This window comes from Clavispora lusitaniae (assembly GCF_014636115.1).
Source record: "Clavispora lusitaniae strain FDAARGOS_655 chromosome Unknown tig00000038_pilon, whole genome shotgun sequence".
Lineage (NCBI taxonomy): Eukaryota > Fungi > Ascomycota > Pichiomycetes > Serinales > Metschnikowiaceae > Clavispora > Clavispora lusitaniae.
In genome coordinates, this window is record NW_027093976.1 from 818,702 (window position 1) to 842,362 (window position 23,661).

Here is a 23,661-nt window from a genome sequence, read left to right on the forward strand (position 1 = left end):
TTTGCATGGGGACAAGGCTGAACGTCATTATTTCTGATACAAAGGTCGCAGTTCCAATTCCATTTGAAGCTTAGGTATGCCGAGGTGATAAATAATTTAATTACAATTGTAAGCGTATACGGGTTTTATATTTAACATCAAAAAGATAAAGAAAGCTTCGATCTCTAATACATCTCTGAAATTTATTCAAATAACTAAGATAGCGCGCAGATTCATTACTCGGTCAATTTTCTCCCATCGGGAAACACTAACATTCAAAAAACAGCTGAAAGTACAATTGTCTAGAGTCCCTTTGGGTTTATTAGAAATGATTTACATTAGTTCTGAAACATGGTTTTACAGTATTGATTTTTTTTCGTTCTTTTTGTTTTTCGTATTTGTGCATTTCAGCTATCAGAGTACAAAAAAATGCGAATAGCCTGAAGATCTGCGACCCAACAACTTAACACCAATACTTGTTTGAGACGGCTTACACAACTCTAATCAATCCCACATTAGCCACTGCTCTCTATCTATGATGGGGAATGTCATCATCAATAAATGTAATCGATTAGACTTTTATATGAATAGATGAGCTCTCCATGTCAACCTCACAAGCCAACTTCATCTTTCGGCTGTTTAAAGCACTTAAACTATCTTATAGCACCAGTATTGTGACCTTTTACATTAGCTTACCGAGCCATGTTTCTTAATGGGCAATGCAATCGGTTTTGTCTTGCAGCCTGTCGTGGCCGACCCCTACATATAAACCAGCCGCGACATCAGCGACATGGAGATCTACATTCAAGGGCAATACTACGAATTCTACTTCAACAGCGACACTGTCCCCTGAGTCTTGCTAAGCAACTTTTTCTCTGTCATCACTTGTTGCGACATCTCAACCCCTAAACTCAACTGGCGACACCTTCATGTCGCAGGATCCCAACTTTCCCCGTCCGCGGGCCGGACCAGGTATTCATGCTGTGCAAGTCAATAACGCGAGAGAAATGGTGGCAATGCATGTTAAAGGCCGTAATCCGGCGCGCCAAACGACATCAGCAACGCTTCATTCCAGAATAGGGCGGCCCACGCAAGAAGTCAGCATCGAAAGCCTGGTTGTCGAAGTTTCAAGGGCAAACGGAACGACAGAAGTCAGCAGCAAATCCGAGCAGCAGACAGAAACGCAGTTTATTTCAAATAAAGCCACAGTGAACACTACAGGACAATCTTTCGAAGCCACGGCCACTTCTGCTTTTATACCACCATCTGTGTGTGTCCCCGCCCGCAACAGCGGCCCTTGCACCAACCCTCAATGCACTCTGTGCGGCCAAGTAGTCATTCCACTGCCGGTAGCCCGTTTTCCTTTCCGTGAGCGGCCTTCCATCAGTGTTGGCGAATGGAGCATTTTCACGCAGAAAGGCTCGATTCTTCTGCTGGACGAGTTGGACCGCTTGGCTGAGCGCTACGCTTTTCCTCTCCCGGAAATGATCTTCGGCCACAATCATGTGCGTGTTGTACACGACACCAGTGGTGCTAGTGTCGAGTTTAATACACTTGATGCTCTAGATGCGCTCGATCCCGACTCGGAGATGAAAGTTAGCTATCACCATGAGTGGCTTTCGACACGGCCTCGGGCGGCCGAGAATTTGGAAAACCCATCTGTGGAGAGTGTCCGGCCGTACGACTGGACCTACACGACAAAGTATCGAGGCACGATCGTTGGTGGAGCATTTGAGCCCACAGAGGAGAAAATCCCGCTTGATAAGCTCAAGCGGCCAGAGCCGATCCTTTTCTACGATGAGGCTATCTTGTACGAGGACGAGCTTGGCGACAATGGCATTCTGGTGTATCTGACCAAGATTCGGGTGATGCCTACATGTCTTTTACTCTTGTGCCGCTTCTTCTTGCGCGTGGACAATGTCGCGGTACGCATCCGCGACACGCGACTTTATGTTGATTTCGAGTCTGGCCATGTGCTTCGTGAGCATCGGGTCCAGGAAGCAGCATATGATGAGGTTTTTGCCCGGGCAGGACGCGCCTCAGACCCCAAGAAACTTTTACGTGACTCTAACTGGGTAGCGCAGAACTTACCGGTGATGTCGTGCGACACTGAGCGCTTTGTCGAGGATCCAAATGTCGCTGCAAATGTCGAAGGTGCAAAAGTCGAGGGTGCAAACACCCTACAAACTGGTGCGGCCCAAACTCCACCTGTATCTTAAAAAGTCCAGCCATAAATGGGGCAGCACAAGTCAATGACTGACTATCCGGAAATTAGTTCATGGGTTATTAAAAGGTTAAACTATATGTAATTTGCAGTAATACAAATCGTACATGTACAAAAGCACTACCCCAGTTGGAAAAATTTGTGTGCGCGCACCGCCAGATCTCAAGAAAAAAAAACCACTGAAAGACTTCATCTTCAATGTTCTCTACCCGGCTTATCTCATCGAGACGCTTATTGCATCTGGTTCCCAAGTTGAAAAATGCTGCTGAATTCACCGAAAAGGGAATCGCCGGATTGTACTCGCCTCAAGGATTCCGCACAGCTTGGCTCGATTACCAGAAATATCTAACCGCTCAACTTTCTTTACGGACTGTCGGTACAGAAAACGAGACTCGTACGCCGTACCAGATCCTTTTGCTGACAGCAAAACAAACTACACAGCAGCACACTTTCCACTATGCTTCTCAGGCCCACAACAACCACTTCTTTTTCGAGCAGCTTTCGGACAAGGAAACTGCACAAAAAACCAAGCCGCTGAGGTTTTTGATGGAGCGTCTTGCCGACCAGAACATCACTTCTCTCGAAGAACTTCGGACGGCAGTCAACTCCCGCGCAAATTCTGTTTTGGGCCAAGGATGGGTTTTCTTGGTGGAAAAGGAAGACAAGTCGGTTGAGCTTATTACGTGCCACAACGACGGCACTCCATACTATTGGGGAAAACGCCAGGCTTTGGACTTGAACGGTGCTGTGGACGAGGCTAGTTTTGATGCGTTGGAGGCGGCCAAAAACGCTGCACACCAACTTGATTTCACCTTGCCTCTTTTAGCCATCAACTTCTGGGACGTGGCATATTACGAAGACTACGGAATCACTGGCCGGGCAGAGTACTTGGACCATGTGTGGGACTGCATCAACTGGGACGTTGTCAATCGGAGAATGTTCCAGATCTAAGAATACTGTTCTGAAAACGGAACATAAAAGTAGATCAACAACAAGAGCCTACATGACACTGACATCTCGCACGAGCTTCACATGATTACAGACTAAAATAGTTCCATCTGCATGTACATAGAAATAGACGGAAGTGGATAAAAGATGAGAATATATTTTATATTCCAAACTATCAAAAGGAGAATTTTTATAAGTTGCCCAAGCTCGTGAAAACACGACGATTCTAGCAAGTATATATTCGTAACTCATCACAAGCGAAATTCCAGAAATTCCATTTTCAAGACGTAATGCACGCCACGTTTCAGCCAAAGATCATGTTTCAGCCAAAGATTGTTTGCCCTAGAGCCATAAATTGAATGCCTCACACTGAACCCATTTCTTCGTGCGTCGCCTGGCACGCTGCCACAATGGCTTCAAAATCCTTTTCCATGTCGCTTTTTCCCATATCACATTCGGCCATGCGCTCGCCGACCGCCTGGCTTTCTTGCACCGCTGCACGCATTGCCGTGTCAGAATACCAGTTGCCAGGCAGACACCGCACCAAGTTCGGTATGAGGTCGCAGAGCGCGCGAATGGCGCCCAAACGCTGCACAACTTGTCGGGCGATCGCCTCGAGCCGCGCAGTTTCTTCGGGCATTCGAGCGGCAGCGTCCGCCCGCGTGATTTTGAGATTCTCTAGAGTATTGCGCACCGCCTCCAGATTTGCATGGAGCTCGCGCCATTGGCGCACGGACGGCGCCACACGCTGCTCCAAAAGCACATCGATTTGCGCCGCGAGTTGAGACCGCCGCACTGCTAATTCATGTCCTTCTTTGCTGGCATCCACGACATGCGAGATGTTGGCTGCATGCGTGTTGTAATGAGAATACAACTTCTTCAGGTTGTTGAGAACGGCAAACTCGCTGTCAGTCAAAGATTCGTTGCCATGGTATGTCGCACGGAGAACCGGTAGAGCCGCAGCCAAAAACGTATCAAGCAACGCTTCGGTGCGGAATCGCGCATTGTGAAGTTCGAGGAATGTTGAGAGCTCAGCTCGTGGGACATGCGGAATACACTCTGCAGCAGCGTCAGCCTGTATGCGGAGCTCTTCTATAGAAACGCCTTGCAACTGTTTGCGTTTATTGAGAACGACGAGACGCGCTACTTCCTTGGCGAGAGCACGATGTACGCGGCAATACTCTTCGTCAAGGCCGCTCACACGACTCGGCCGTGGCCAGATATGTGGGACGCCGGATTCGTGGTTGCGTAGCACATCTAGAAGCGTGTCACAGACGTCAGCGATTGAAGACGACATTGTGTTGATGGTGTTTTGGTTTGTAATGTCGTGCACCTTGGGTGTGCATGCATGGGGGTAACGTGCAAAGGAAGAAATGTCGTTGTTGTCGTTGGTTTTTTTTTTTTTTTTTTCCCTCACCAAATGTCGTTTCTCACATTAATCGCACCAGGCGCACACAATGAAATGTCGCACACCTCTTGTTCTCCCAGTCTCCATGGTGCCCTCTGCAAAAAAAAGATACTTGGCAATCCTCTCGCTGGGCGTATTTGCCCATTACTCGCCGCTGCAACTTGAAGCGTTGCATTCTCAACTTGCCGCGTTCCTCTCCACTAACGCAGACTCGCTCGACCTCACCGATTTGTTCGACCTCCGTCACTTACACTTTTTGGTGCTGCTCTTAACCAACAGAGACAATGAGGCCCGTGCGTGTCTCGACAGACTCCACGACCAATTCGGCAACCAGAAGTCGCAAAAGCTTATGGTTCTTCGTCTGATGCTATACGAAGCAACCTCGAGCAAAAGAGACGCCATTGCGGCGCTTGGCAAGGACGCCAATGATCTTCAAACGAGCCGCCGCTTGACGACTCTCGCACGGCGCAAAGACGACGGCTCGCCCGACCCAGTGGAGTATGTGCGTGCCTTGACACACTACTTGGATCTTCAGCCCGGCGACCCAGTGGCGTGGGCCGAATTGGGCGACCAGTACAACTTGACGGGCCATTATGACAAGGCGGTGTATTGCTTCCAGGAGGTGTTGATGGTGCAGCCGCTTGCGTACAACATGTTCTACAAAGTTGGGTTGAACCAGTACTTGCGCCTCTTGCAACAGGACGACCGCAGCGACAAGAAAGAGCGCCTTCTTGCGGGCATGGAGCTTTTGCAAGGCGCGCGCGACGCCTTTTTGCGGGCGGTCGAGCTCAGCGACTCGTACTCGCGCGCGTGGGTGGGCGTCTATGTGACGTGCGGGCACGGCTTGGTTGCGCGCCTAGGCGCCTCCGCGCCGCTTCGCGCGAATACGGCCGTGGCAGCGTTTGTGGCCGAGTGCGGCCGGCTCCGCGCTGTCAGTCGCGCCCGCGTCATGGAGTTGGAGGGCATGTCGCCCGAAGAATTCAAAGAGCTAGAGACGCAAAAGGCCACATGAGCAGTTGAAATGGGTGCCTTTTGGCCTTAGAAAATCTTGGTGCCGCAAATTATTTTATCGCATGTGCACACTGCTGCCCGATTGTGTGATGCCGCTTTGCGTGTGGGACGTCATGCCAATCATGCGTAGCTACGTTTAGCCCACCTTCGGCTCGGCCATGGACCTCCGAGCAGCCAATGGCTTGATGAATCTGCATACGGGCCGTTCATGGCGTTCATGGCACTCTGTTTTCTTCATCTCCTAATTCGGCCTCCTTTCCCCTATCCACGTTTCCTCTACTTCATTCCTCGACCGTCTCTCCTCTCCTACATAAAAACCTGTCAATGATATCCATTGCTATACATTACTTGTGGGAGGCGCCGCACTTGCACACGTCGCCGCACTTGCAGTCGGAGCCGCAGGAGCACACTTCTTCGGGGTTTTGATAGGAGTACATGATAATAATGATGATGATGAGAGAAATTGGGGTGGGAATGGGTCCACTTATATAGCCAGTTGGCCGCACATGCAGGCACTATGGGTGACCCAAGGTCATGCACACAAGTTCATCCCCCACAAATGCATATCACCAGAATACTCTGATATCTGCTAGAAAGTAATGCCTCAGTTCGGAAAAGGCAGTAAAACGGATCTGCAAAGATGCTGAATCCATATTGTGGATTCAAAATCAGCCCCATGTTTACAATTTGTCCATGCGGACCCAAGAGTCGTCTCGGATCCTACGAAAGATAAGATAAGATAGCACATTCCAAATGCGCAACTTTACAAGAAACGAGAAAACTATGACAGCAATAGTCACGAACACCAGGCCTATCCGAAAAAAGTGATCAGACTTCCATTTCCCGTTCATTCAAGTTCCAATCTTCCAATATGCGCATCCGTCCATCATGGTGGAAAGAACACTCATCAGATACGGGAATGCTGTCTACTAAAAACTAGAGTCGGGCAGAGGTAGTCTTATCAGGAAAATCAGAAAGCAGTGAAGGTTTTTTTTGAATCATCTCCAAATGAATAGACACAGCTAAAATAAGTGCAAAACAAAGCGACGATGTGCATCGAAGGCCCTCATTAAGGACATTCCACCGAATGATGACACATTGGCATCACCCTTGTTTAAGCACTTAATTTTGCAAACATCATCCTAGGATTTCAAAAGACCTTCTTTTGCATTGACTACTGATTGTTCTGTATAATATGGAAAGCACAGAATAGAACTGCGTCTACATTGAATTGTAGCGATCTAGAAATGAAAGTTAGGCATAATTTGTAATACAGAAGGAGGAACGACCAGTGCCTAGAGAAAACACAAGTGATCGTTTGACTTATCTACAATCAATCCACGTAGCTACAAATTAAGTCATACTTAAATTAGATATATTCCAATGCAATTGAACACTTTCAATCAATGACTTCACCTCTAAAGTATGTATATTCCCTCCTGGAAAAACTCTAAAATATATGTATTCGAATAGTATATTATGACATGAGACCTAGCGCAAAGCAGCAATCAGAACTCTCCCTTTTGATGGATGTCGTCACGGGCCAAAACGTCCTCCAAAATGCCAGCAGAAGCCGCAACCAAACCCAAAAATGGTCTCAGCGGATCCAAAACCTTGGAACAGTACTCAGGGTGGTACTGCGTACCCACAAAGAAGCGGTGTCCCTCAAGCTCAGCAATCTCCATCCGCTTCTCGGATTCATCCTTACCAATGAACTTCAATCCAGCACGTTCAATGCGCTCGATCATGCGTGGGTTCACCTCGTAACGGTGACGGTGACGTTCCAAAACAGATTCGGCGCCGCCGTACAATTTGCGCAATTTCGACCATTCCAGGTCAGCCACAAATTTGGTGGTGTGGATTCCCAAACGCATGGTTCCACCCAAGTTGATTTGATCCACATCGGGCATGTAAACAACCGAGGCGTTCTCCTCGGTAGCTGATGGGTCGAATTCCATCGACGTCAGTCCGGCCACACCCAAAACATGACGCACAACATCCATCACAGCAACCTGCAAACCCAAGCACACACCCAAATATGGCACATCGTTTTCACGAGCATAACGGGCAGCGGCCACCATTCCCTCAATACCACGAGAGCCAAAACCACCGGGAACAAGAATTCCATCGGCCTGACAAACCAAGTGCCATGCACGGTGGTATGCAGCCAAGTCAGCGGACTTTGTCTCGTCTTCAAGGTGAGAAGACTCGACCCACTCGATCTTCAAGCGGCGGTAACATCTCATGGCAGAGTGCTCCAAAGCCTTGATGACAGACAAGTACAGGTCCTTCAAGTTTGTGTACTTACCCACAAGAGCAATAGTGACGTTCTCAATGGAACGGTCATGAGCAGATGTCAAGGTTCTCCAGCTAGCCAACAACTTCTCTCCACGTGCACGAATTTCGGGCGCCAAGGTAGCAGAATCCATCTTCAACTTGCGGGACAAAAACTTCATCATGCGTTGCTCCTGCAACAACAATGGAACGTGGTAAGTAGAGTTGACATCACGAATGGCAATCACTTGCTCTGGGCCAACATGGCAGAACATGCCGATTTTCTGGACAGTTGCAACCTCCAATTCTTCAGAACAACGACAGGCAATCATGTCTGGAGTCAATCCCAACAGACGCAAGTCCTTGATGGCGGCTTGAGTTGGCTTTGTCTTCTGTTCACCATGGATCACCAAAACGAGCGAAACGTGAATCAACGCAAAGTTGTCCACGCCCACACGGAACTGGAATTGACGCAATGCCTCGACGAATGGAGCACTTTCAATGTCACCCACAGTTCCACCCAATTCAATGATACAAACCTCTGGTTCTTGGCCCAGCTCGTCCACAGGAATTCTAGCAACACGCTCGATCCAGCTTTGAATGGCGTCGGTCACATGTGGAACCACTTGGACTGTTTTACCCAAGTAGTCTCCCTTACGTTCTCTTTCAATCACATGCGAGTAGATTTTACCCGTGGTGATGTTGTGGTCACGCGTCAAAGTGATGTTGAGATATCTTTCGTAGTTACCCAAATCCAAATCAACTTCACCTCCGTCATTCAAGACAAAACACTCACCATGCTCGAGCGGAGACATAGTTCCCGCGTCAATGTTCATGTAAGGGTCGATTTTGATGGAAGTGACTCGGTAACCCAAGGTTTTAAAAAGCAAACCGGTGGAGGAGGCCAAAACGCCCTTTCCGATTCCGGAAATGACTCCTCCAGAAACAACAACGTATTTCATGATCTTTTTGTTTTTTGTTTGAGAGAGATGTTACTAGCCACTTTACACTAGCCCTCTTAAATGAGATTTAAGCGGGAAGAAGAAAAGAGGAGTCAGCGCAGAAAAAAAATCAATGTCGCGATGGGGTGGTAGCGCAGTCTGTGCAGGTTCCAATCGGTCTTTTGAGTACAGGTCCAACAACGAAAGCCAAGCATTGTGTTTTCATTGGAATCTACTTCATGTTCAGGCGGAGTTATTATCAAATGGATGGCAACATAATTTGAGGTAGAAAGTTGGCAGGCAAAGGGGAAAACCCGAATACTTAGATTGCCCGATGATTCAGACCTCTCTTATCGGGACATCGCTGGTTCAACGTGTAGACAGCATGAAAGATATGTGATAAATAGAGACATAAGTTATTTGGTAGAGCAAAAAAAAAATGATCAGGGCATACATTGTAGAGTCATTGTGTAATGAACATCAACGGCAATGGTTGAAAAAAAAACCTTCATGTATGCTTCTTCTCATGAATTTTCATTCTCTCTTAATTTCCCATTCCTGAGTCGTCATATAGACCGACTGCTTGCTTTATTGATACGAATGCGTGTCTTTATGGCCAATTCAATGAATCGAGTTGTAGAATTTGGAAACGGATTGAGTTACTGAGCTTCTTCAAAATCACCTACTATGTAGCAATGCAAAGCTATGCAATGAATTGATCCTGACTTGAACCCATTCACTTTTCAAACGAAAATGAAATAGAAAAATGCTGACGAGTTCTTTTGCATACTTTGAAAGAAAATCTTCTATAGATCCCACCACTGAGACATATAATTTAACTTAGGTTAATGTTCATCAATTGAGAACATTGTTCTGGCCAGTCTTGAATGTCTGTTCAGCATGGCCTGTCACCCCAGCATTGTATTACTGCACTAGAAGTAGCCATATCTACATCTCCACGCTACGTTGAACAGTGCCAATTCATTATCTTGTCTGCCGTGTTATACACTTCAGCCTATAACTAAAGACAGAAGTACCTTCAACAGCAGGGTATTGATGTTTGCCGCTCAAGAGCGATGAATCTAGGAAACCCAGAGACATCATGGCAAATTTACAGTCCACATTTATGGAAAATGAAGGTGAAAGAAACGCCAGTAGCATGCTGAATTTGTTCTCGTCACAAATGTACATTCACAATTAAAATTGCACAAGGCTGAAAGCAGGCGCTTCATATAATCTTCACACCGCCAATCTGGCTCGAGCCGTCCTCGGCCTTGAGAACCTGCGCCTTCCCCTGTTTCATCAAGACATCAATTGCCCGCACAAAGAGGTTATAGTCGATATTTCGGAGAAGCGGGTCAGTTTCCTCCAGCTTTGTCAATTCGTACACTGTCAACACTGTTCCAAGCTGGCCAGTGCTTTCTACGTGCTCGCGTATAAGCGCCGCCCACTCCGCTGGGGTCCGCCAAAAGAGCAAAATGCCCGCATCCCGCTTTTTCGGATCCACATACGCTGCTCGTCCGAGTTTCGACACCAAATGAGCAAAGATCTCCTTTCTAAACTCGTCCAGCACAGCTCGCTCAATCAGTTTGTTTTCGAAAAGCGGCGGCAACTCCTGAGGCTGTTGTTGCACCAAAACTGTTCCACTATCCAGAATGGAGAAGATGCGGAAATGCTCGCAGTAATCGAGAATAAGGGCACCCCAGGCCTCAAGCTGGTTTTCTAAGATCGTAGCATTTCGTTGCTTGGTGTAAAATGGCGGGAATGAGTGTATCTTTGGGAATTCAAACATACTTACCCGCTAGAGAAGTAGGTTGGTGTGTATGAAGGTGCACGGGTGCTTGTAGCAATAGGACACATTGAAACATGACAAACATGAACGAAAAAAGAAGACTTCCGAACAAACGTCGACAGACACCGCCTTACAAAACATAAACATGACAAAAAGAAGAAAAAAAAAGACAAAAGACCACAGCTACAGCATTTCCAAAAATATTATATGTTCAGTATACAGACGTGATCATCACGAAACACTTAGGCCTCAGCCATGTCTCTCAAACGACGGATGGTCGATCTGACAGTGGCAGCAGCAGCAGTAGAAACAGTGTAAGCACCACCAGCAATGGTCTTCTTACAAGACTTGCAGTTCCAGATACCAGTAGCGTTTCTTTGAACAGATCTCTTACCGCAGAAAGAACAGTCGTACTTGGCGTGTTGTTGAACTTCCAACTTCTTGGTTTGTCTTCTCAAGGAAGAACCGTATCTGACACCGAACTTACCAGTGATTCCGACCTTCTTAGTTCTCTTAGTCCTGAACTGTTAGTATACGATGCAAAGGAAGATGGAGCGGGCTAGCAGGATCATGAAGGAAAACGGAGATATCTGACTAAAGAAGAGCTTCGAAAAGTCAACTTTGTCCACAAAATCTCCTGGCTTTAGACTTCAAGCCTTCATCACGGAAAAGGAGAATTCAATCGCTAGAGGATCCTCATAAGCCAATCTATGTTCCTCGTCTATTCTCAACCATTCGGACTGCCCATATCATTATCGAAGTTAACATACATGTTGCTGTGTTTGTGAGTTGAAAAAGACTAGCTAAAAATTTCGCAGGACTTTTCAGTAGCAGAGACACGGCGCGGGAGATTTTTTTTCGTAGTGCGTGGCACACTCGCATCGGGAAGTTCTCAGTCACGTGTAATCAATGGGTCATAGGGCATGCGCCCTAGTGGCTGCAAATATGCGCGCCTATATATATGCGCCCCAAACCTTATCTGCTGATTTGCTTTGGTGCTTAAATCCAGCATTTTTGTTTTCTTTACTAGCGCCCATAGGAGTGATTTCTAGTTCTCTCTGTTTATTCCAATCCTTTCTCCTTTCTTGTTCCTCTTTCGTGTTCCCGGGGCTTTGTATCTTACAGCCCTTTCTCCGCCTAGCTTTGGATCCTGTAACTACTCGCCTACTGCCTTGAATACCACCTTAACGTGTTCCATGTTCAGTTCTTCTAGTAGTATGCATCTCTTCTATATCTTGCTCCTACTAACTAGCAGGGTCCCCATCAGCAGGAGGTGCCATTGACTTCAATACCTCACTTCGCTTCTTTCCTGATGAGACACCGGTTGCGACCCATGATTATGATGCCCAGCCAACAATCTCGTCTCCCTTGAAAAAAATACTAGGACAGAAGATCGACCTTCCCACTGAAGATAAATCGAACTCTGCCCACAGTTTCAGCTGGTTGGACGAAGTGTTTACACTCACACCTCTGGAGCTTGCAGTTTTAGAGCGAACTCAGTCGGATTACACATGTGGAGTTCTACACAAAGGTTCGTATTGTAAAAATGACTTATACTGCAGTTTGCATCTGTTTGACCAACGCACACATGTGCACAGATCCAAGCCATTGGCAACTTTGATAGCAGATGAAATGTGCCGCCCAGCTTGGTTTCGAAAACAGCATCGTTTAATTAAGCTTCATCATACTTGCAAAGCTCTCTGGGATGCGGGTCCTGAGAGCGAGCCTGGAACATGCTGCTTGAGTAGTTGTTGTGGGGACGATGACGTCGCACCATCTAGAGAATTGCCCTCTTCACCTATTGCGTCCGCTATAGGAACACCAGAGAAGGAATTCCAACCCCGTAAAAAGTACAGGCTGCCAAAAGACTTCTTTCTTAGCAAACTCTCGCGAGCAACTGCGACAGAAATTGAAGACAGTGTCAGCTATCTACACCTCAAATTGAGTTGCTATGAGAGCATTGATTTGGAAGTCAGAACCCGCGAGATCCACGCTCGTTACCATATAAATTAAAAAATTGGATGCCACCCACATCATGATCCGTGTTTGAGCCAGCAACCTAGTTGGAACCATGGGAAGGATCGCCAATGTTTCTGCGTGGAAATAAATCTACTGCTTCCATTTCAGTATCCTCACTAGTAGCACCGAACTGAATATCGTCATTCAAAAACACTGGCGGTTGCGATATCTGGGGCGCATCTCCAGGACGGACTGCAACTGGCCCAGTGTCAGTAATACCGTTGATGTTGGCAGCCCTCCGGCGATTCAATTGCTCTAGTGATAGCAATTGACGAAGAATGGCATCAGCATCATTATATCTCGCTCCATTGACCACCATAGGGGTCTCAAGTTCGCTTTCTGGAGACATATTAGTTCTTCGCAAGCCGCCTAAACCGCGTTGCGCAGCCCATGCCGACATGTCTTCCTCACCTTCCATGTTTTCGTCTTCTGTAGCTGCAGGTTGTACGGATGCTGTCATCACGAATGACTGATTACCGAAAACCTCATTCGGAGGGGATGGGGATATACCTGTAGGAGAACGAGTAAGTTCAGTAGTTTGTTGACCAAGAACTCTTCTTCGTCTCTCCGGGAAAATGCTGGTCACATCTTCTTGAAACCCATACTGCTCCAAAATATAAGCGCGTTGTTCCATCATGGCGTCGAGATAGTTTCTGAGCTGCACAACTCCATGTCCTGAGAAGACACAAAAGGATGATTTCTGATTCTCAGTAAAATCAGGTGGTGGGTCCCGGCAATACTGTGTGATTTCTCTCCTGAGAAATGCGGAGATGCCTGTGAGAGATAAGTGCGTGAGGCGTGGACAGTTTTTCAATAGAAAGTAAATGGGTCCAATGGTTAAGTTTGTGCAATATGATAAATGAACACGTTCCAAACAGTCCTGTTCACCACGGCGTCTAACTAATTCCATTATTCCTGAGTCAGAAATTAGATTACATTTCACCAAACCAATGCGCCTCAACTTGGGCAAGTTGGATAGTTCGATTAATGTCCAATCTGTGAGCTGGGAACAGCAAGCCAAGTCGATGTACTGAATCCTATGGCATGCTCGGACAAGTGCTTGGACTCCAAAATCAGTTATCAGAGCACAGTGACCAAGATGAATATAATGCAAGCTGCGCCCCAACTTAGTTAAGTGTCTCAATGAAGCATCTGTAATCTGAATGCATTTTGAAAGGACCACGTTACGCAACCTCGGAGCGTATCTCACCATTCGTTCCACCAACTTATCTGTGATGGCATTACAGCCCGTGACATCAATTATCCGCAATTTGTCGAGATAATAATCCTCGGGAATAAGTTCAAATAGGTCATCTGTGATCCCTGGGGCATTGCTAATGCGGAACTCACGCAATTGAGTAAGCTCATAGAAAATGTGTTTCAAGTACTTATCTGTCACGAGTGGGCAGTTATGCAAGTCGATTTCGACCAATGATTTGCAGTTTTCATACATGGCTAGAATGCTTTCGTTGGTAATATTCTCGCTGTTGTTGAATTTTATTCTTTTGAGCATCGGACAGGCATGCAAAAGTCCAATGATAGCCTTTTCCGACACGTTTCCACAGCCTGGAGCGTAAAGACCCTGTAGGCGAGTGCAGTTTTGCGCTAGCGCATTTATTATGTCATCTTGAATATCCTGGACACCAGTCATGTCAATGGATTGCAAGCGTTCACAGTTCTGTAATGCTCTGGTGATGGGCGCGTGTGTGAGTTTTGTACAGTTGACTAAAGTCAATCTTTCTAACTTGGGACACCCGGCAAATAAATCCAACAACTCATCATCGACCAACTTTGTCATGAAGGATAGATTCAATCTTTTGATGTAATTGCGGTAGTCCCAGTGTGTTTGGTTCCGTGGAAGCGACATGACGTGTTTGATTTTTTGGAAAGTCACGTCGCTTTGCATGTTGGGTCGGAACCACAAAATCTCCACTATAAGATCAGAAAACTCGCGACACACGGTCAAAAGCGAGTAGAGGTCTCCCTTGTCCAAATACTTGAAGATTTGAAGCAACACCTCGGTGGGCAACTGCAATAGCCGTGAGCTATTGTAATTTAGCAGTTGGGCCTGGGACCTTTGGCCTGGGTTTCGCTTCCCCAGAATGATTGATTCGCGCATTTCCTTGTAGTCGTTGGACTCATTGTCTAGACTACCGTGGTCGTGATGGGTATGGGCAGTGAGCATTCTCGCGAAGTAAGACGCCTTGTCTCTCTTTGTGGTTCGAGAGATGTTGGAATTAGTGTTGGCGAGGCCCATTTGCTGGGGATCTGGAAATTGGCGAGTGAACTGCTAAAGTAGGTCTTGTGATATGGCAGATTTGACACAAATATGGAGCTACCTTGTTTGTGGCAGGAGGAGGATCCACTATGAGGTATTTGTAATCAGTCAAGGTTGTTTTGATACGCAAACGCAACGAAACACAGAAGTGACCAAAAAAACTCGAGTAAGGTTTGCCAGACTGATTGGTAGAGCTGGAAATCTGGCCGTATGCAACTCGAAACCCAGATGTGGATACACAAAAACGACGATACACCAGGGAGATTTCATTTTTAGTAAATACGCACCTGATGGAAAGCTCGTGGACAATATGCAGGATGGTTTATCGTGCCAGTGGCGGCGGATCTTGTAATGTTGGGGTTCGAAAGCGACGCCTGTGACTTTTCTGTGGAAATTTCTGACAAAACTGGTCTGCCGCTAGAAATAGAGACGAGCTTCATGTTTTTGTTTTATTGTTCAGAGTGGTATGTTTTATGTTGCTTGTGGGTTTTTCTGGGCTTTTGGCGTTCCTGGAATTCCATCAAGCCGCACCAGAAAAACGCTGATACGGTTTTACAAACTTCACGAGACGGGCAACTATTAAACCCTTTTGTTAATTACGGCATTATATAAACTATACGATATGTATTTATGTATATTATGGGCAGGTATTATGTTTTTAAGGTGCCTGGTTAGTGAGTTCTTCTTGACTCCATGATTCATTTTGTTTATATCTGTTATGCTTTTATTCTTCTCTTCCCATTAAATGTCATTTTTCTATTTTTTTTTTCTTCTTTTTCCTTCTTTTCATTCTTTCATTTTGTTTTCCCATTCATAAGCAAAGAGCGACTCTAAAAGAGGGGCTTTGGTTTCAATCGTTCAAAAGAACAGACTTTTTTGATTGGATGGATGTGGGGTTCCCGGGTTTGATGCGTATCCTAAAGCGGCAGAGCTCAATGATAACTGTTCAAGTTGTTGCATGACCGTCATATCTTGCTGGAAGCTTTGTGAATGCTGATCAAAGTAGGAAGCCCGCATATCTGGTTCTATCATATTCCCATTGCCTACAAAATCCTGGCTTGGCATCGGAGCATACGGATTGTAGTTCATGGTTTTTTTGGGCAAGTAACCCATTGGTGGTGGCAACATCGAAGATTGCGCAAGTTGAGGCTGGATCTGCGATGGAATTCCTTGATTGCGAGGAGAACTCTTAGAGCCACCTCTACCTGTTCCCCGTTTGCTTTTTCTGCCCACAGATGAGCTTCTGTTTAATCTGTTGACAGAAAGGCCAATCTCATCTATCAATTTTTTGTAAGGATGAAGGTTAACTATCTTCATTTCCATGATAATGCGTTTCACTTGGTTCACAACAAATTGTTGATACCTAGATGAGGATTCGCCAAAGGTAGAGAGTGTAGGGCTTGATAAGATCTTGAAAATGAACAAAGGACCAGCATTGTGTTCTTGATTCTCAGCCAAAATGCTTTCCAATAGGCCAGAAGCAGGTTCCACCCCATAGTCATTCAAATCGTATTCACGAAATGGACCGAAGATAGCGTCCATAATTGTTTGTTTGGCTTGCAAATCAACTCGATTATTCAAGATTTTCAAGATGGTCAAGTTAGCCAACTTATGAGTACACAACTTGTCCAAGTGCGGCAAAAACTTGTTACACAACAAGTTGTAGCGTGAGTCGTTTTCCATTCCTCTGCAACCATTGAATGTGTCAAGGAACCACGTTATTAACAACGAGCCATTATTGTTTAAAACCAAATCATTAGCGTACTCGACAATCAAGCTTGCCACTAAAAATAATTGCTCGCTAGATACTGCCATCTTATTAGAAAACTTAGGATCATTAGCAGTCTCTAAAATTGTTCTGATGCAACGAGCTCCAAATCTACCAGAACTGATTTCAAGGAAGTTGTCTATCATGGTTTGGAAAATAAAGTCATTGAATGGAGAACCGAATTTGAGGCAACATTGCAAGACATAGTTACCGAATTGGTCATTGAACAACTTCACAGAGTACGGCTTCAAACTTCTCGCAATGATAACCTTTTGTTGATAATCGTCTTGGCACAAATTGATGATCTTCTGAATTGCCCAAGTTCCATTCTTATGAATGCCCAACTGCGTCAAGTATGGTGCAATTTCCTTAACCATCATAAGCTTGATCAATGGAGACTCGACGACTGTGAAAAGCTTTTGCACCACAGTATTACCAATGTGGTCATAACATAACTCTGGCAATTCGTCCAACATGGCAACACAAAGCTCCTCTAACTCAAACTGCGTCAACGCTTTGAGATCTTCCTGATCCGACAGCGAGGAGCTGGAACCGCTTGCCAACTCCTTCTCGTTATTCTCAAGAATCTTACGAAGCTCTCTTAGCTTTGGAGAATCGAATTGACGAATAGCCACAGGGTCTGGTAATGCACTGTAGCTGGTTTTGTACAGTGATTTAGGAAACTTAGATGTGTTGCGGATGAGCGAGCGGACTTTTTTCAAGTCAACAGTCAGAGATGACAAACAGGAAACGGTTTTCACTAACACTTCTTCCATCAGCGCAACGCTTATAGGTGAAGAAAAATCCTTCTCACTTCCTTGAGATCTCATACTCGATATTTTGGTGGTTGTGCTCTGTTTCAGACTGCCTGTGCTTGGAGTGGGTACAGAACTGCCGGAGGAGTAGCTCATTAAACCGCCCGATGATTGCATAGAGCCTAAAGATGGTTGAATCGAGCCTGGCGAGCTATGCGACAGTTCTTTTTTCATCATTCTGGCGAATGCCACTTGCAACACAAACGATGGAAGAAGCTCCACATGATCGTAACGGGCTCTCAAAGCCATGGCGACGTCTATGGATATACAATCCACCACAGCCATGCGAGTAGCACTGGTAGAGCCCACGTGGATAGCTATAATCCCGCGGCCCGCCATGCCTGCTGTTCCACAAAGCAATTGGTGTAAACTGGCTGCATCCATGAAGGGCGGCAAGTTATTGAATAGAAGAGTTTGAGTGGGTTTTTCAAAGCCATTGCACACGACGACATCTGCCACATTAAGATCATTAAGTAGCACAGGGCGGCATTCGTTCATTGGTGGTAATCTGAAGTCGGCATTGGCGTCTGTAAGTCCGTCAGGTTTCTTTATATTGGCCTGAAATTCATGCTGGTGGCCAGACATGCCATAAGGATGGGCTGCGCTCATTTGTTTGGTGGTGCCGTTCTCGGTGTGCGAAAGCGGCACTTCCGGGATGCTAGGTGTGACACCCGAATATGTTTGAGCCCGGCTGCGAGTATGTCCCAGAACTTCAAGATTCAGCACGAGGTTGTCAAGAAGCAACGACAGGGACGGGTCGTGGGACACAGGCGCCAAAAACGGTGATATGGCCATGCGGTCGTTGTGCATAGACCCTACGCCGCCCACACTACCCACACCGGATGTAGTATGAGAACGGTTACGTGTCGGGAGCCCGAAAGGGCCGCCTGCAGCAGGTTCGGGTGCAAAAACATCCAAAGAGCCCAGGGCGTGCAGCAGGTGTTGTGAAAGCACATCGTCATTCCAGATGGAGTGGGTCAGAAACAAAGAGCCCGAGCGCATGCGGTTGGGCGTGGGACCAAGAAACAGCAGCAGTGCCAGTGTGTTTTCGCCAATAGGTGCGCTCGCAAGACCGTTGGGGTGGTTGGCTGCCATAGCGTGTGGATCAGGTGAAGGAGAGAGACCAAACAACAGGTTTTCTAGTGGACGCAAATCATTCCGGGGAATCTCTATGGAACCAGGCTGGAAGGGCGCCAACGGGTTGGAATTGGCACGGTTCCGGGCAGAGCTGGGCTGCGAATCCGGCACCATAAGCAGAATCGTGGGTGGCGAGTACAGCATGTTTGGCGTTCAACCAGCGGATAGAATGGAGAAACGACAGGTTACAGCCAACAAAGCAGAAGCGGCGCTGGCGGAAAGCACACGCAAAAGGCGGAAGACGAGGGAAAAGGATCCGGACGGACGGCAAAAAGACGGAAAAAAAAAAGTGCAACAAAGGGGAACGGGCGCCAAAATATGGGCGCTCAAGATGAAAAAGCAAGAGACTATGTGTTCGTTCAAAAGAACGCAAGAGGCCGTTTACATGGTGCGGAGGTGCGGGTTTTCGCGCGCGCTCTATCCGGGGCATAGGCTACATGCAGACAAAGTTGTGCGTACTGCGTATATTGGCTGACATGCGTCAGTGTATTAAGGTTGTGCCTGCATGCATTCACTTGGCCACCTCCTATTTCCGAGCTTCTCTTGCACCTGCAAACCAACAAATGGCTAAATGTAAAAAGAGCTAAGCGTGGTGCCTGCGGCCGCTTTTTTATTTTCGTGCACGTGATTCTGGCTCGTGACAATAGTCACCCCCCAACGCATCAAATGTGGTGATCAAAGTTGATAAAGAGTAAACTGGCTTGTAGTCACGTGCCGCATCACGTGCAAAGTCTTCCTACCTAGCAGTTGGTCTTCAACTCAGCGCCAGCCTTGCAAAACAATGTCCTCTTACCCGTACATCCAGGCATTTGTGCAAGCTGTGAATAACCACAATGGATCCAGTCTTCGACGGCTTCTTTCCATAAACCCGGGCGCAAAAAATAGCGCCGACAGAGCTCATCTCCTGGACCCGAGCGATGTGGATCTCTATGTGGTGCCTGAAAAGTTTCAGCCTGTTGTTCGGGCATACATCAAGGTGATGCGTGCTGTGTATGTTGCGAATGACATTGATGCTACATTCACTGAGCTTTTGGAGCTCGTGGCGCATTTGAACAGAGCAGCTGAGTCTCAAACCAATTGGATTTGCCCGGCGATGATCAACTCAAGCAACGAATTGATTTCCGTGTACCAAGTAAGACTGAAGCAGCGGTCCGAGGAGGAATACGATGGGCTGGGATCAAGCTCTTTGGAACGCGTGGCCAACACTATCAACCGGGCCTTTAAGATCTGTCTCACAGATAAAAACCAGGATATGGCGTCGTCCAAGAAAGCTTGCATCCATTTCTTTTTGGCGTCGTTGATCAAAATCTACTTCAAGCTCAACCGCTTGGAATTGGCCAAATCGATGGAAAAGGCTTTGATTGGCACTGGTCTGGCCATCCCCACTATAGTCAACAGCCCTGTTCAGTACCGAAAGCACGTCATCACCTATCTATACTACAGCGCGCTTCTCTCGCTTGATAATTCAGAATATGCGCTAGCAGAGGCCAAGCTTCTAACGGCTATGGAATTTCTTTCGTGCTACGATCGGCCTGAAAAAGTCTCGGCCCAGGCTGAAAAATTGTTAATGTTGTTGCTCCCGTTGAAAATGCACAACCACCGCACAACGTTACCCGATGAAGTTTGGGACAAGTTCCCTCGCTTGAAGTTCGTGTACAAAGAGAACTTGTTCGACGCTGTCAGATCAGGCAATCTTCAAAAGTACGAGACGTCGTTGTCTCGTTTCCAGACGCTCTTCTTGAAACGCCATATCTATCTTTTAGTTGTACAGATGAAGGCCTTGTGCTTGTGCAATCTCTTTAGACGCGCGTGTTCCATTTACGCTAGCGTGGCTCCGAAAACTCCACATATCGTACCATTTAGCGCCCTACAGGTCGCGGTGGAGTTTTCCAATCGCGGTGACGAAAAATCGGGGCATGAATCTGCGGACAAGGATCTTCTGGTTACTCTGGAGGAGGTGGAGTGCGTTCTAGCCAACTTGATCGCTGGAAAACTAATCAAAGGCTATCTTTCGCATGGAAACCATTGCATAGTTCTTCTGAAAACCGAACCGTTTCCGAAGCCAGATTCAGTCCTGAAGTAGCCAATGGTCAACGATGGATCCATCTCTACTGAAAGTTTGTCTCTGCTGCTCCTTTTTTAGCTTCTACCTTCTTTTCGCATCTATAATGCATTATGGCTGGGCGCGCTCATTTGAGTTTTGCCATCACTACTGACTCAGACCTCTAGAGTACACATGCAAAAATATCATTCTAGCCCTGCACCGCCTCTCAAAAGAATCGACTTAAGTAATGCATATCATTCACATTCAGCCCGAATAGAACCCAAAGAAGTGGACATTTCTAGTACTCTGACGTCTTTATAGTGGCAGGAGGCACGGATGTGTCTCCATATGAGAAGAAAAAAAAACTTGATTTTGCAAGACCACACAAACCACCATGTCGTTCATCAATATCTGTCGTGATAATACCGACCCGTTCTACCGTTACAAGATGCCTCCGATCCAGGCCAAGGTCGAAGGTAGAGGTAACGGTATCAAAACTGCCATCCCTAACTTGAGTGAAGTTGCCCGTGCTTTGGGAAGACCTCCAGCATATGTGGTGAAATACTTTGGTTACGAGTTGGGTGCTCAGACAACCATGAAGGAAGAAGAAGACCGTTACTTGGTCAACGGTGCGCACCAGCAAAACGAGTTGCAAGATTCGTTGGATGGATTTATCACCAAGTTCGTCTTGTGCGGTGCTTGTAAGAACCCAGAAACTCAAATCACAATCAAGGGCAAAGGTATTTTGCAGAAGGATTGTAAAGCCTGCGGTCGTATCACAGATGTGGACTTGAGACATAAGTTGTCTTCATACATTTTGAAGAACCCACCTCCAACTTCTGGTAAGAAAGCTGCTACTGCAACTGCCAATGTTGTTGGTGGCGGTAAATCGATTTCTGACATTGCTCAAAACGCTGAAGGCGGTGATTCAGCTCCAGCTGCAGATGATGATGACGATGCTTTGACTAAGAAAATCAACGCCGAAGCTGCTGCTTTGAGTGCACAGGCCATTGAGGTTGCAGACGATGACTGGGCCGTGGACATGTCTAAAGAGGCGATTGAAGCTAGAGCCAGAGAATTGGAAGGCCTCAATCTTAATGATACCCAGACCAAGCTTACTGAGTTCGGTGACTGGTTATTGGCTGAGTCCAAGGAGTCTAAGGAAGACTTGCCTTCTGACATTGATATATACAAGAAGATTGCCGAGTTGGAGCTTTTAGAGACACACGACGTTGTCCTTGTTTTGGCGCAAGTTTTGTTTGATGAAAACATTGTCGATCAGATCGAAGAGCATTCCGGTTTGTTGGCTAAGTTGATCAACGACGACGAGGACTATGAGAAGGCGTTTTTGGGCGGCTTGGAGAGATTCTTGGGTTTGGAAAAGCCAGAGTTGATTCCTATTTTGCCTAAGATTTTGGTCAAACTTTATGACAAAGACTTGATCAGCGAAGAAGTTATTCTCAGCTGGGGTTCTAAGGTTTCCAAGAAGTACGTTCCAAAGGATATCTCCAAAAAGGTTCGTAAAGCAGCCAAGCCTTTCCTCAAGTGGTTGCAAGAGGCTGACGAGGAGTCGGATGAAGAGTAAATTAGCGGCATATAATATACAATTAGTTCAGTCGCCGCAGAGCTGTACATGGCCAACGGCCGTGATCAAGAAGCAACTTAGTAAACTCAGCAATAAACTGTTAAATACTCGAAATGACGGATATACATTAGTAGTATTTTGGAATTTCTTGCTCTGGTTCACTAACTAAGGTAGCAGAACTATTTTCAACCAAGAAATTATGGTGAGAATTCATGAAGGGCCTGATCCGTTAGACATTTTTAAGCATTCCACGGGCTTTCGTCCCTACAATATGTATGTCTTGTAGGCTTATTCACACATTGTTGTGTTATACACGAGCCAAGAGATCATGTCGATTTAGCGATTACATGGATGTGACTAAGTAATTCTTTAGCGAGTACAGATGAACGTAAGAGGTTGCCCATTCTTTTCTCCCGCTGATCCGTATTATATAAATTGTGTACCCTAGAAAGCGCTCAGCAAAAACTGGTCATGGCATGATAATTAAAAACACGGCGCCCGGATTGCGTCATCACTTCAAAGACATAGGTATCTCGTGCCCATCAACGCAATTCCACGTGGCTGACTCAGTATGAATCGCAGAAGATTTGAACTTCAACTGTCCAGCCCAGGCTATTTCTTGTATTGATTCTTAAAGTTGGGTGGCATGGGCGGCATTGGCATATTAGGTGGCATGTTAGGCATGTTAGGCATGTTTTGCATGTTTTGCATGTTAGGCATGTTAGGCATGTTAGGCATGTTTTGCATGTTTGGCATCTTGAATCCAGGCATTCCCGGGAAAGGAAATGGCATTTGTGGCATCTGCGGCATCTGCGGCATAATCTTGGCTAAGATTTTCTGTGGATTGAACTCTCCCCGTGTCTTGTCTTGCTTGTGACAGTAAGCCGTCCAAGTGAGCTCATCAAACCCGTAATTGAAATAGTCAGAAATGTCCGCTCCAGGCGCCCGCCAAGGCTTATCTTTGATCTCCTCTAGATCAACCAGCGTAAGCGGTTTTCCCTCGTATTCAGCCACAGCATTCACATCGATGGTCGATGCGCCGTCGTCTTTTCTAACAATTGTAGTCGGCTGCGCTTGTTTGTCTTCACCGGTCTTTTCTTGCGCTAGCGTTTCACCCAGAGTGCTAGGAGCTGATGTTGTTGATACTTTGGGAGCACTTTCTCCAATGACAAACTCGATGTCGTCATCACTGGATTCTTCTTCTTCTTCGCTTTCTGAAAGTTCGTTTGCGGCTGGAACTGAAGATTCGCCTGCTCCAGATTCGCCATTCTCGGGTCCCAACTTCTGCTTCTTAGCAGCCGGTTGCTCGGTATCAGAGCCATAAAGAAACTCGTCTTCGTCTTCACTATGGGCCATGTTGGATAAGAAGAAAGAGAGTTGATGATAATGGACACATCCGTACACCGGTCTTGGGTGCGAAAGTATTCTCTATTCCTCT

The 23,661-nt window shown here is 46.5% G+C and overlaps 12 protein-coding genes across 12 annotated transcripts; 5 read left to right on the forward strand and 7 right to left on the reverse strand. All coding sequences in view use genetic code 12, as the record gives it.

The window, feature by feature from the left end:
• Positions 1-908: 908 nt before the first annotated feature.
• TIP41 (Tip41p) lies at positions 909-2,198 on the forward strand (the record flags this gene model as incomplete). The annotated part of the gene is made up of 1 exon (XM_002618406.1): positions 909-2,198. One exon carries the CDS (start codon positions 909-911, stop codon positions 2,196-2,198), a length of 1,290 nt encoding a protein of 429 aa, XP_002618452.1.
• A 203-nt stretch (positions 2,199-2,401) lies between these two features.
• FOB63_001482 (mitochondrial 37S ribosomal protein mS42) lies at positions 2,402-3,154 on the forward strand (the record flags this gene model as incomplete). Its single annotated transcript, XM_002618405.1, has 1 exon — positions 2,402-3,154. One exon carries the CDS (start codon positions 2,402-2,404, stop codon positions 3,152-3,154), a length of 753 nt encoding a protein of 250 aa, XP_002618451.1.
• A 361-nt stretch (positions 3,155-3,515) lies between these two features.
• Positions 3,516-4,448, reverse strand: FOB63_001483 (uncharacterized protein; the record flags this gene model as incomplete). Its single annotated transcript, XM_002618404.1, has 1 exon — positions 3,516-4,448. One exon carries the CDS (start codon positions 4,446-4,448, stop codon positions 3,516-3,518), a length of 933 nt encoding a protein of 310 aa, XP_002618450.1.
• Positions 4,449-4,608: 160 nt separating this feature from the next.
• FOB63_001484 (uncharacterized protein) lies at positions 4,609-5,571 on the forward strand (the record flags this gene model as incomplete). Its single annotated transcript, XM_002618403.1, has 1 exon — positions 4,609-5,571. One exon carries the CDS (start codon positions 4,609-4,611, stop codon positions 5,569-5,571), a length of 963 nt encoding a protein of 320 aa, XP_002618449.1.
• A 1,507-nt stretch (positions 5,572-7,078) lies between these two features.
• On the reverse strand, positions 7,079-8,806 carry URA7 (CTP synthase; the record flags this gene model as incomplete). Its single annotated transcript, XM_002618402.1, has 1 exon — positions 7,079-8,806. One exon carries the CDS (start codon positions 8,804-8,806, stop codon positions 7,079-7,081), a length of 1,728 nt encoding a protein of 575 aa, XP_002618448.1.
• A 1,207-nt stretch (positions 8,807-10,013) lies between these two features.
• FOB63_001486 (ESCRT-II subunit protein) lies at positions 10,014-10,577 on the reverse strand (the record flags this gene model as incomplete). The annotated part of the gene is made up of 1 exon (XM_002618401.1): positions 10,014-10,577. The coding sequence occupies one exon, from the start codon at positions 10,575-10,577 to the stop codon at positions 10,014-10,016; it is 564 nt and encodes a 187-aa protein (XP_002618447.1).
• Positions 10,578-10,819: 242 nt separating this feature from the next.
• RPL43A (60S ribosomal protein eL43) lies at positions 10,820-12,312 on the reverse strand (the record flags this gene model as incomplete). The annotated part of the gene is made up of 2 exons (XM_066102168.1): positions 10,820-11,096; positions 12,266-12,312. 2 exons carry the CDS (start codon positions 12,310-12,312, stop codon positions 10,820-10,822), a joined length of 324 nt encoding a protein of 107 aa, XP_065958466.1.
• A 324-nt stretch (positions 12,313-12,636) lies between these two features.
• GRR1 (SCF ubiquitin ligase complex subunit) lies at positions 12,637-14,853 on the reverse strand (the record flags this gene model as incomplete). Its single annotated transcript, XM_002618400.1, has 1 exon — positions 12,637-14,853. One exon carries the CDS (start codon positions 14,851-14,853, stop codon positions 12,637-12,639), a length of 2,217 nt encoding a protein of 738 aa, XP_002618446.1.
• Positions 14,854-15,732: 879 nt separating this feature from the next.
• FOB63_001489 (Pumilio-family RNA binding repeat protein) lies at positions 15,733-18,738 on the reverse strand (the record flags this gene model as incomplete). Its single annotated transcript, XM_002618398.2, has 1 exon — positions 15,733-18,738. One exon carries the CDS (start codon positions 18,736-18,738, stop codon positions 15,733-15,735), a length of 3,006 nt encoding a protein of 1,001 aa, XP_002618444.1.
• Positions 18,739-19,375: 637 nt separating this feature from the next.
• FOB63_001490 (uncharacterized protein) lies at positions 19,376-20,677 on the forward strand (the record flags this gene model as incomplete). Its single annotated transcript, XM_002618397.2, has 1 exon — positions 19,376-20,677. The coding sequence occupies one exon, from the start codon at positions 19,376-19,378 to the stop codon at positions 20,675-20,677; it is 1,302 nt and encodes a 433-aa protein (XP_002618443.2).
• A 355-nt stretch (positions 20,678-21,032) lies between these two features.
• On the forward strand, positions 21,033-22,223 carry TIF5 (translation initiation factor eIF5; the record flags this gene model as incomplete). The annotated part of the gene is made up of 1 exon (XM_002618396.2): positions 21,033-22,223. One exon carries the CDS (start codon positions 21,033-21,035, stop codon positions 22,221-22,223), a length of 1,191 nt encoding a protein of 396 aa, XP_002618442.2.
• Positions 22,224-22,835: 612 nt separating this feature from the next.
• On the reverse strand, positions 22,836-23,579 carry FOB63_001492 (cleavage polyadenylation factor subunit; the record flags this gene model as incomplete). The annotated part of the gene is made up of 1 exon (XM_002618395.2): positions 22,836-23,579. The coding sequence occupies one exon, from the start codon at positions 23,577-23,579 to the stop codon at positions 22,836-22,838; it is 744 nt and encodes a 247-aa protein (XP_002618441.2).
• Between the last annotated feature and the right edge of the window lie 82 nt (positions 23,580-23,661).